At 46.2% G+C, this 12,443-nt stretch overlaps 1 protein-coding gene across 1 annotated transcript; it reads right to left on the bottom strand.

Moving 5' to 3' along the window:
* Window positions 1–3,032: 3,032 nt before the first annotated feature.
* Window positions 3,033–7,024, bottom strand: LOC144167839 (uncharacterized). Its single transcript, XM_077696998.1, has 3 exons — window positions 6,986–7,024; window positions 3,476–4,008; window positions 3,033–3,306 (listed from the first exon to the last, which is right to left on the bottom strand). Exons 1-3 carry the CDS (start codon window positions 7,022–7,024, stop codon window positions 3,033–3,035), a joined length of 846 nt encoding a protein of 281 aa, XP_077553124.1.
* Between the last annotated feature and the right edge of the window lie 5,419 nt (window positions 7,025–12,443).

Here is a 12,443-nt window from a genome sequence, read left to right as displayed (position 1 = left end):
GGCTTTCCTTCTTAATCCAGTGGTTCGGGTGTGGGTTGATGTGTTACGCATACATCTTACACACGCGCTGCTGAGCACGAGGTCGTGGGTTCGATTCCCGGCCGCGGCGGCCGCTTTTCTGATGGAGGCGAAAAGCAAAAACGCCCGTGTGTACGAGATTTCGGCGCACGTTAAATATCCCCAGGTGGTCAAAATTAATCCGGAGCCCTCCACTACGGCGCGCCTCATCGCCTGCGTTGGGTCGGCGTGTTAAACCCTACAATCAATCACATTTTACACACACAGTAAGACGCATGAGGGAGAAGGAAAACGGACAGTGACATGTTTGTAGGCGAGAATAGAGCTCATGGGCTTCCAGGATTTAAATCGTCATTGAACGGATGCATGCCATTCGTTTGGAGAAAGGAGAGCAAGAATTGAAGCGTTGGCCCGAACACAAGCGCGAATGAACGAAAAACAACGGAAAGCTGCTGGAACCGCCGTTATTACTGCTCGTAATAACGGCGGTTCAGCTCGTCGAGTAGCGGCGAAACCCTCCCGGATGAACGGCAACTTGGCCGCTTGGAACACCGGCGTGAGCCAATATCACTTCAGAGGGCTTCCAGGGGATATTTTTCATGGTGTCTGTCACTTCTAAAGGCCGATCCACACGGCGGACCAAAACGATTATTTGGACCGCTGTCCGCGCATCACGTGACTGGACGTCACCAGTTCGCGCGGTCCGCCGTTGGACCGCGCAGGACCGCGGTCTTCGCGGTCCAAATATTCGCCGAGGCTTTTCGGTCCGCGGTCCGGACGGCGGACCGCGACATCAATCAGCGTGGTCTGACAGCTCCCGCGCCGCGTGGGCGGAGCCGGGTCCAGTTGCGGCAATAGAGAACGTCGCGGGGAGCGCGGTTGATTCGAAGCGCTCGAAGGAGCCGCACCGAAGGAATTGGTCTGGACAACGAATGTTGTCCGCCAACAGAGTGTTTTTAGCCAAATCCAATCCAATTTTTGGCTAAAAAAAAGCCAGTCGTTCTGTCGTCTGCTTTTCCGCCCCTCGACCGCCACTGCAGCGCAGTTCCGAGAAACTGCGGCGGGGCACATGTCCCTGCTTTTATGACCCTACGCACAGCGCGCCGTCGAAATATCCCCTGCCCCCTCCCCTTTGTCGGACTTGGCTCCCGACCCAATGTCTAAGGCACCCTAGCTATGTGTTCTCCGAGAATAATAAAAAAAGAATGCGTTCTCTTTTTTTCGAGGGGTTCGGGAGTCGACCCAGGGACAGTAGCAGACGGTCGCGAGAGTTCCGCACGCCGCAACTTGCGCGAGCAACGATTTTTTGTCATGGCCGAGTGGAATGGCGACCAGGTTCGGTATTTTGTCTCACTTGTGGAGCAGTTTCCCACTTTGTGGGACTCGTCACGCAGTGATTTTTGTGACAGCATGAAAAAGCGTTCCATCTGGGGCAACATTGTTGACGAGATGAGCCTCCGCTACCCAGAAAACGGACCGTACACTCCGGGTAAGTTCTTCCTGCTTCAAAGGAACCTTTGCTTGTTTTCTTGTTCGTCATTTTTTTACATGTGCATATCCTCTTCCTGCTTAATAAATTGTAGTTGCTATACCATCTATCATCCCGGTGTGCGCTTCATTGTCCCCATTTTTGGCGTGGCGGTTCCACTAAAGACAGCCCTATGCACAGCCGCAAAATCGTCACATTTGTGACTTGTAGCATGTTTTATGCTAAATGTGCAAAATCTCTGATGTTTTTTTTAATTTTTACAGATGGTCTGAAGGGCGTTTTTTCGAACAAACGGTGCACATACCGGAAAGAACGGAAGAAGGTCCGCAAGACCACCAGCGGCCAGCCTGCCAGCGAGTGCTATGCTGGAAAATGGGCTTTTTATAGTGCCATGCAGTTCCTGGACGCTGTTCCGGAGCCCAACCACCGGATCAGCAGCGGGGACTATTGCAGCTCAGCGAGATCAGCTGTAGAGGTACTATATTTCTATGCATTGTTGCCTTTGAGCATGTCAAAAACGAAATTCCAAGAACGAACAGAATGTTCCTATACAGACCCCCCGGCCGGGCAAACATTGTTTCTTCACGCCCCCGTGAGAGTTCGTAGCAAACCCACTTTGCTGTAATCTGTCCGGCAGGTGCAAGAGAGAACATGTGGACCTTGTTGCCAGTAAAACGTTCATTGCGCACATGCACTCGTTACGTTAATGATTAATTTATATTGTTTGGTGGCATCACTGTTCAGTTTTGCAAGGACAGACTCCTCGACTTTTACTGCGCAAAGTGTAGATAGTGCTATTGCAAATTAGAGGGGGGGACGCAACTGCCTTATTTCAAGTACTTATTCACAGGTTGAAGTACAAACATTGTTATATGCTTTTTGCCTTTTGCCGCCTTTTGCTTCAGTGAGATAGGGCAGTGACATTTGCTACGTACTGGCGGTTTCTTGCACTTAAAAGTTCAATAGTTTCCCTAGACGTTTCCTTAATTATGTGGTTTCAGCACATATATGTGTGACAAGTAGCCCAGGACGCATGGAGCGGCTCTCAATTTCTTCGTCGTATTGTGTATTGAAACCGAAACAAGGCTGCAATTTATCCCATGGCAACTGTGCAATTGTTCATTGCAGCCTGATGACAGCCTGGTCCCCGCGGAAACGCATGACACTGTAGAAGAGGAGCTGCCCGCCTTGGGGGAGGAAAGTCTGAACAACTCCCCAGCCCCGGTCAACAGGCTGAATCCGCTGCCGACGCCCAGCAGAAAACGGCCGCGGCAGGCACGCACCTCGGGGCCGTCAAGCGACGACTGGGCCCAGAGGCAGGCAGTGCTGCAAACCATCGCCGCGGCCGTGCAGGAACCGTCGGAGCCGAACGACGCTGCTTTTTTTTTTTCTTTTTCAAAAATGGTTGCGGCTCATATGAGGCAACTCGACACTGCACAGCAACTGCAATGCCAAAAGGAAATGCTGAACGTGCTAGAAAAATTTCTGTGCAAATAAATGTGTGTGCAACTGCCCATTTTATTTCTTACTCATTGACATATGCAGATGCCCTCTGCCATGACACAGCACCTTGGCCGTTGAAGTAGTCCCGCATGTCGTCACGAACCGTGGCACCAAAGGCGTTTGCACGTCCGCGTGTTCGTTGTAGGCCAAAAAACCTTTGTTCCCTAGCGACTTCAGGTCCAGAGTCAGGAAGCGCAGTCATGTCGTTGCCAAGGTAGTTATGCAGTACACATGCTGCGTGCACCATGTGGACAACTTTTTCAGAACGTGCATTGACAGCAGTGAGAAGAAAGCGAAAGCGATTGGCCAGGATGCCGAATGCGTTCTCTACTACTCTTCTTGCTCATGACAGCCTGCAAATTATACATGAAGGTAAACATTATTGCATTTCTTTGAGTAAGCTTACTCAAAGGCCTCACAATCGGCCTCTAAAATACAAAGAATTAAGCTTAAGATGCAGACTTGTAATTGAAGATGCGCTGATCGCCCGGCAGGCTGCATCCTCCATACGGTTTCGTGTCGTTCTTTCCAAGTGGAAACGCGTCGTCAGCTACAAACACTGGGGGGAGTACAAGGCCTGATCCAACTTCGACATGGTCAGGCAAGTTGGCTGATTCGTCCTCCAGTGCCTCCTGAAGGGGCGAGTTCTGCCACACTCCTGCGTCCCCTTGAGCACCGGGCACTCCAACGTCAGCGTAGAGAAATTCATAATTTGCATCGACGACAGCGTGGAGAATTATGCTGAACGTCTTTTTGTGGTTAAAATAGAGAAACCCAGAATTTGGTGGTTTTGTGATGCAAATATGCTTTCCATAAATTGCGCCCACACAGTTTGGAAATTGCCAATTTTCGCCAAACCCCCGAATAACCCACTGCCAATCCTCAACTGTTTTTGGTGACTTTATGTAATCTTTGTTTAGTTCCTCATAGATAGCTGTACATGTTTCCGGAATGAAATCATTAACGGTTGAGTGCCCGACCGGTTGAGTAACGGTTGACTGGCGAGACGAGAAATGGCGGCATTCTTTAATGTTATTACGGCAGTTGCGGCAACAGTCTAAACCCGGCGTTACACAAAGAGTAAGATGCTTACGACACGGGAGAACAAGAACAAAGCTTGGACCCTTCAGAAGTTAATTCAGATAATTAGCTACGAAGTATGCTCCATCTGAAATTACAATAAATGTGTTTTGTTTCGTGCACTCCGTGGGCTACGTCCAGCTTTGCCGGTCATCCGTCTTCACAGGGTGGAAAGGCACTAATTTTTATTATCACCAAAGCCCCGCCATGCCCGAGTTTCGCTCAAGCTCGAGCCTTCTGGAATAGCACCCTAGAACGGCTACAACACGGATCATAATAGACGCAGTTAAAAAATTAGTGCCCTTCCACCGTGTGAAGAAGGACGACCTGCAAAGCTCGACGCAGTCCACGCAGTGCAGGAAACAAAACACATTTACCGTAATTTGCGATGTTTATTTAGCCCATTAGCTGAATAAACCTCTGAAGGATCCAACCTTTGTTCCTTTTTATTTATTTCTGTGATGCTTCCGGCCTTTGAAGCAAGGTCCTTGGCAGGAGTGAGCGATACAGTATACAGATGACACAAGATAGATGAACATGTATATGAAACCAGTTCACTGGGGTACTGCCAGCGAACCATACAGCACCTCATACAAGATCAAGCCGGGGAGAAGCAAAATTTCACAACAGGACTGCACAACACAAGAGATAAGCAAGAATAAATGCGTTGTTGTCTTCAACGACAAGATAACACACTGACCACGTAATTCGCTTTTGAAATAACATTTTAGAAACCGGCGCAGGACAAGCAGTAGGCGTTGCGCCACCATGCGCGCACGACATGATTGCCCAGAAAAAGAACGAAGGAGGGGGTGTAAATCAAGAGTTATTCTTTTAACGCTGATAAAAAAGATTCAAGGGACGCACATTCCACAATGTCTGTTCTTAGCCTATTCCACTCACGAATGGTTCTCGGAAAAAAAAAATTTAAAGGCATCTGTGCTGCAAGAGAAGTCTTTTAGTTTTTTAGAGTGTTGTGAGCGGGTAGAACGGGCAACCACTGGTTCCATGTACGTATTTTTATTTATGCCTGTTTTGTCATGGAAAATTGGGTACAGAAGTTTTTGCCTGTCATAATACCGTCTCGACTGTAAAGTATCTAACTGCGCGTTTTCAAAAAGCACACAGGGTGATATGCGCCAACTGTAACTGTTGCTGACAAATCGGATGGCTTTTTGTTGTATGCTTTCTACTTTTGCGATATTGACCTGTGTGTGAGGATCGCAGACCACTGAGGCATACTCTAATATTCGTCGAACATAGCTTTTATAGGCTAGTAGTTCGATTTCTTTTGTAGACGTTTTCAATGTCCGCGCATGCTTTGTTTTTTATGTACGTGACATGATCGTTCCATTCAAATCTGAGGAAATTATTACTCCTAAGCATTTGTAGTTATTTACGGATGATAGGCGTCACCATCGATACAATATGAAAATATTAAAGGTTCCCGCTTTCGCGTAATCGTCATGGATACTGTTTTGTTCACATAAACCTTCATCTGCCAGGTTTCGCACCATGATTGAAGCTTGTCTAGTGCCGAATTTAAAAGAGCTTGGTCAGCAGAATTTTCTACTTCCTGATAAAGCACGCACTCATCGGCAAACAATTTCATTTTTACCGGTATGCCGTTTGTGATATCATTAACATAACTTAAGAAGAAAATGGGACCAAGAATGGACCCCTGCGGTATACCGGAACAAACTACATAGGGGTTTGAATACTCGCCGTCAATAACGACGCTGTGGAACCTGGAAGAAAAATAGGCCTCAATCCAATCAAGCACAACGTCGTTCTTCAGAACTGATTGAAGCTTTAACAGTAATTTCGGATGCGACACGCGGTCAAAAGCTTTCTCGAAGTCAACAAAAATAACGTAGATTTGGCCTCGCTTATCTAGGACAGCGCTGAAGAAATGGATGGTTTCGATGAGTTGCGTTGTTGTAGATAACCCCTTCCTGAAACCGTGTTTGCAAGAATTAATGATGTTGTGTTCTTCTAAGTATTGTGATAAATGCTTAAAGATTATGTGCTCGAGAATTTTCGCGCTAGTGCATAATAACGAAATCGGTCTGTAAGATCGAATGCGATTGGTGCTTGTTTTTGGTACTGGGATAATTTTTGAAAATTTCCAGTCTTTAGGAAGTTCAAATTGCGACAGCGACTTACTGTATGTAATAGTCAACTAATGGGAGCACCATTCGGCGAATTGTACTAGAAAGGTATTCGGTACATGGTAAATTCCTGGCGATTTCTCTGTATCAACATCCAACAGTAGCGCCAGCACTCCTTCCTGACCTACAGAAACGCTACAAATCGGTGGGACATCGTCAAAATGAAACTGTGGCCTAGTACCATTGTCAGTGGTGAAAACAGAGACAAAACATTATTAAAGGATTCTGAGATGACTCTTTTGTTTGTCTCCCAATGTCCGTCTATGTCCACAACAGGGAACGCTTATTTTCTTGGTGCAAAGTGTCTCCAGAATTTTGCCGGAGATTGCAAAAGGAAGTTTTTCATTGACACGCCGTAAAAATGTGGCTTGGCTTTTTTGATAACATCGTTAATCTGGAAGCGTATTGCGGGGAGCTTATCGCTGTTAGCTGGGGAAGGCCGTTACCGACACTGTTTTCGGATCTTTTTTGCTTTTCGCTGAAGACTTACTACATCTCGGGTCATCCACGGATTCCCATTATGGACAACTTTTAGTTTCGTTGGCACAAATTCTTCAACACATTTCAAAACAAGCGTTTTGAAAAAACACCACAAGTCATTGCCAGTGCAAGATCTGGACAAAGAAAGGGAAAGAAAGTCTGAAAATGAGCCGTCAAGACGATCTATTATGCTAACGTCATCAGATCTCGAGAACACAGGAACTACGCGTTTTTCTTTACTCACTTTAGGGGTGGAACTCTTAGATATTGTGAGGGCGACCATAGCGTGATCTGATATGCCATCAAGTACGTGTACTTGAGGATCGCGGTTACAAACGCTACTGCTAATAAGATACAAATCTAATATTGACCGGGTATCACCATGAATGCGTGTCAGTTGCTTGACCAATTGTGTTAGGTCATGAAGAATAATCAAATCTACAAAGCTTTCAGCGTTGCTGGAGAGAGGTTCAGGGAGCTCGTTATTCCAATTAATTAGTGGAAAATTAAAATCGCCCGCGAGTAGCACATTTTTCAAGTACATTTACACATGCACAAGAATTCGTTAAGCCTCTCACAGAAATAATTTTCGGGACCTGGTGGGCGGTACAATGCAGCTATAACTAAGTTAAATTGATCCAGGCATACATTTCGATATCGGTCAACCTTGATACTGAGAGGGTTTCCTGTTAAATAATCGCGACACCCCCCCCCCACCCCGAGAATCTGTCTTTGCGGTAAATTCGGTACCCCGAGGCGTCACTTCATCGTCCCTAATGTCGGTGTTTAACCAGGTTTTGGTTATTACTAATATATGCGGTTTATGGGCGAGTACTATACTTTCCAGTTCGAAAGATTTATTTACAAGACTTCGCGCGTTTTGGTTTAAACATTGTAAAGGTCTTGCCTTGTTGGCTCTTGGTCATTTTTTTCTGTACCGGCTTGCCCTCCTTGCTTTCTATGGGAACCCTCTCTCCCTTCGCATCGTCCCATTCGAAAAGCACGCTATTAATTTTGATCCTGTCATGAACCAGCTTAACTTTTCGTCCCATGCTTTTCAGATCAGCCGCACTCTCCCAGAGCTTCTTACGTTTTTGCCGGGTGGCCAAGGAAAAGTACTCCGAAATGGAGAAGTTTGTGTCCTTAAGATTGGCACAGTTGCTGAGCACGGCATACTTTTAGCGGTAGTGTATTCGTTTTAATATTATGTGTCCGGGCTTATCACGTTGTTTCCTCCCTATCCTATGGATTCTTTCCACGGTGGTCACACTTACGCCCAGCACATTCTTAAATATGCCTTGAACTAAGCTTTCCTGAAGGTTGTCATCTGACTCGTTAGTTTATTCAGGAACGCCAAACGCAATAAGGTTGCTTCGCCTACTGTGGTCCTCCAAAGAGGTAAGTCTACTCTGTAAGCTGTGAACCGTTTTTTCAAGATAATTCATTTTTGTGGTGCCTTCTTTAATCGTTGCTACTGAAGTTTCGAACGTCGCGAACTTTTCCTCAATAACCTCGAGCCTTTTCTGGATATTAGTTTGCCCTTGCAATAATTGCTCCAGAAGCTCCTCCCCAGTGGGCCCAGGGTTGGTTTCAATATCTCCACATAGCATCAACAGCGACCTAACAAAACTGCGGACCTTCGCACATACAGTACAAAGACACTGTGGGCACGCCAGCTCTACAAAACAAGGATCACTAGTTCTAATAGTTGTAGTGTAGTGACTAACCTGTGTGAAAATGCTCGGCCAGCGAGCGTGCCCACTGAAGGTACTGCGGGGTGGATCGCGTCTTATATGCCGTTGCGCTGACGTCACGGAAGCCGGACACATGGACGCCCAGCCATCGTTGTCGTACAGCGCAGCTTGTGCGTACTCTCCGATGAAGGCTTGCCAAGGGGTGCTTGCGGTGAAGAGTTCGATTGTGTCGTCCGTCGTACTGGCCTTTGTCGCCGCGTGGCAAGATATAGGAGCTGCGTGAAAAATAGAAGCGGGTTTGACATCATGCCGATGCTCGGCCAGCCGGCGTGGCAAACATGGAACTGCATGTCTCCCTCCCGCGTCGTAAGCATCTTGGCCCATACAAAAATGCCTTATGGGCATCTATTGAAAAATGTATGGTGAGCTATGGCCGCCTATGGGTCTCTATGGTCACCCATAAAAAGGCATACATTAGGCTATAGCCAGCTATTGAAGATTCTATAGATCCTTTACTAAAGACTGTAAACCATACAATTCTCTTTAGACGATTATAGAACATCCTAGTGTGTTTACTCTATAGAGTCACAGCTATTCAGGTTACTGTAGCAAGCTAAAAAAATATGTATGTCTTTAGTTCTATAGACCAGCCGCGGGAAAGCTCTTTTGGCTGGCTATAGATCGTTTAGATTTAAGTCTACAGACTTGAAACCATTCAGCTGTCTTTTGCCAGCTATTGGAAAAAATATGTCCTCAAGCTAAAGAGAGACAGCCACAAAAGCTCTTTTGGCTGGCTATGGGCTGTTGTTTAGCTCTACCTCTACAGACTCAAACCCATTCAGCTGTCTTTTGCCAGCTATTGACAAGAGTTCGTCCTAAAGCTATAGAGAGAAAGCCATAAGAGCTCATTCGGCTGCCTATAGGCCGTTGTTTCGCTCTAAGTCTACAGACTTAAAACCATTCAGCTGTCTTTTGGTATCTATTGAAAAAAGTTCGTCCTAAAGCTATAGAGTAAAAGCCATAAAAGCTCATTTGGCTGGCTATGGGCCGTTGTTTAGCTCTACGTCTACAAACTTGGGCCCTGGACTAAGGGCACCACTCTCTGAGAGCTAGATAGCCTCACTTTATAAAAAAGTTTTCTACTACTACTGGAACCATACGGCTGTCTTCTGCCAGCTATTGGAGAGAATTTGCGTTAAAGCTAAAGAGAGGCAGCCAAAAAAGCTTCTTCGGCTGCGTACAGTACTATATATAACTGTAAACCTTTAGACGTGTGATAATTAAGCAACATTTTGCCGGCATTAAGAAAGCATTTGGCGCAGAACTTACAAGCCTGCATCCATAAAGGCTTCTTTAGCTAACTGCATAGTAACATAAGGCTCCAAGTCTCCAGCCGCTAATCGAAAAGTGTTAGCCTATAAAGGTATAATTCGAGCAACCATTAAATCCTATTCTGCTGGTTTCAATATGACTTATGACGCGAAATTCCTATACCCATGATTTACCTAGCTAAATCTACAACACAGACTGGATAACTATGATGAGGTTGATCGGCCGGTTATATGAGCGCATTTGTTCAATAAGGTTAGGTACTTATTATATCAAAATTACGAGAAAAGTACAATTAAAGGAAGCTACTGATTAACGCTCAAATTCAGGTTGCAACTTTGGATACTGCGTGTCGGCAAAGCTTGCAAATGAACGTTGACCCAAAGACTTATAATTTCGGAGAATTTTTCCTCTGCGGCCCTTCGCTGCCGCAGTCAAGTGAAAAAGCGGGCTTCTCTGAAAACGGCCCTCACAGCGTCGAAACAGATTATAAAAAACTTTCGCGGCCCAGGGTACGCTCTCTCAGAAATATGGTGGAAGCTGCGAACAACCGCATTCTTTCTTCCCTAAAGCCCACTTTCAGATTAGTCATTAAGAAAGGGGGAGAGTGACCCACGCAGGACCGAAGGAGGCGTGGTGAGAAAATTCTGGGAAGCGATTAAAAGGTAGAGGGGACACCCCTGCTTCCTGTCTTATTTTCTGTTGTTTGTTTGGCATACTGGTTTTGGCGATGGGTACCGAAGGACACGGCCGTGCGGCCCGCGCTGTGTTAGTAGAGAGTTTTAGCAGTCCGTCAGTTCCGCCCGGAACGTTGTTACCAGGTTGACCAGGACCCGCCTGGGCACTTGGGCATTCGTCACGGTAGGGGGATTAGTTTCGCGGGTCTGCCTTCGCCACGTCCGCGCCTCCTCGCCCTTCCTCCTCCCTCTTCCGCGCGCGCAGGCGCAGACTGGTCCCGGTCACCCGGTAGCAACGTAACGAACAGAACGGACGGACTGCTGAAACTCTCTAGTATTGCTCCGCGCAGCAATGCTAGTGACAGACAATTTTCCCTGAGTACTGAGAACAGATACAACTTTTTCGGATGAAGAAAACACAACGTTAAGCGATCTTGTATTTACCAAAAAAAAATCATTACCAGCGAACAAGTTAGAAAGAGATCGAAAGATGGGCACGTATCTCCGCACTATTTGCTATCGCGATGGACCTGCTTATACCTGGATGTACTCAGTCAGCCACATTTCGTCTCCTTGCTCATGTGCGCGGGCATGTGACGTCTTGCCTGGTGCTGGGAATTTACGACTCGATGGCAATGTGCTCGTGTAGATGGTGTGACGCCAAGCAAATGTGTCGCTTTTCGGTGTCGTAAATTTCGGTGTTTAAGGTGACAGTGTTACGATTAATTCAAGATCAACTTCAAGTCATGCGAAAATGGATACCTGCGATACTGTGACAGGAATTTCATCGTACGCAAAACTCCAGGGTGAGTGATCTTATGAACTGAAGAGACTCTATAGTGTGAGAAATGGAGGACTTTCTTTGGTGTTCACGAATACTTTTCTAAACTACCCTGCACCCCATGGGCATTGCAACATACACAGAAGTGAAGATTTGGCCGCGGTGATGTGGCAAAAATAATTATTTTTTCGCGAACTCAGAAAACTTACAAGGAACTAATTAAGTGAACTTGGAAAAACGTTTTTTTTATGATTGCATTGTGTGCGACCGTCTTCATTGTTTTATTGAGAGTGCATTTCCATTTAGCCACCGTACTTGCAGCTGTGTGCGTTGAGTACTGAGTGTAATGAACGACTTCTGAGTGCTCTCCTTTCTGTGGGCTACCTAGCACCTGTAGGTATTTGTGTCTCGGCGGGCGTTCGCGGGGAGTGTGCCGCGTAGTGTGGCTGTCGAGCGAGTCAGTTAAGCGTGAGCCCGAGTTTTGGAATGCGTCTGCTGTGTGTTTCGATCGGCGTATGTGAACAACTGTTTACTGGCGGTGAAGTAGCGTAGATAGTAGCCCTTTATGTAATGTATGGAATGAATAAAGCCCTGGGTTTTGCTTTCCTTGAATGCCTGTGTTTAAGCCTTTTGTGAATGAAAACTGGCGACATGTTTGCAATCGCAACCTTGCACTCCCCCTATATCCCTGAAGTGTTCATGGAGCATATATTACAGAATGCAGATAGCCACACAACCTAAGTGCCACAGGAGAAGTTCTAGAGATCCGCAAGGCTGTATGCCGGCATGGCAGCATGTTAATAATTTCTCAGAGGCTGTCGCAGTCGCTGTGTTTTAAGCAGTGGTGATTCTCTTCTGGCTGCAGCCCATGCAAAAATATCGTATGGTCGGCTATTGAAAATCCATCTTGCGATCGTCTTTAGCTATTTGGCCCAATTACCTTTAAACATTTCTATGGCTGTCTTTAGCCATTCCTATAGATATTCCTATGGGTGTTTTAGCTTCTTCTGTAGCCATAGCGATATCGAAAGAAGACCTAAAGAAAGCCATAGAACCGGCTATAGAAGAAGCTAAAGACACCCAAAGAAATGTCGATACGAATAGCTAAAGACAACCATAGAACAGGCTATAGAAGACGCTAAAGACACCCATAGGAATGGCGATGCGAATTGCTAAAGACAACCATAGAACCGGCTATAGAAGAAGCTAAATACACCCATA

The sequence above is a fragment of the Haemaphysalis longicornis genome, unplaced genomic scaffold (assembly GCF_048455015.1).
Source record: "Haemaphysalis longicornis isolate Haplotype H1 unplaced genomic scaffold, Haemaphysalis longicornis Haplotype H1 scaffold_2, whole genome shotgun sequence".
NCBI classification, from domain to species: Eukaryota; Metazoa; Arthropoda; class Arachnida; order Ixodida; family Ixodidae; genus Haemaphysalis; species Haemaphysalis longicornis.
The sequence above is the reverse complement of the archived record's forward strand: the minus strand, read 5'-3'. Positions and strand labels throughout refer to the sequence as shown.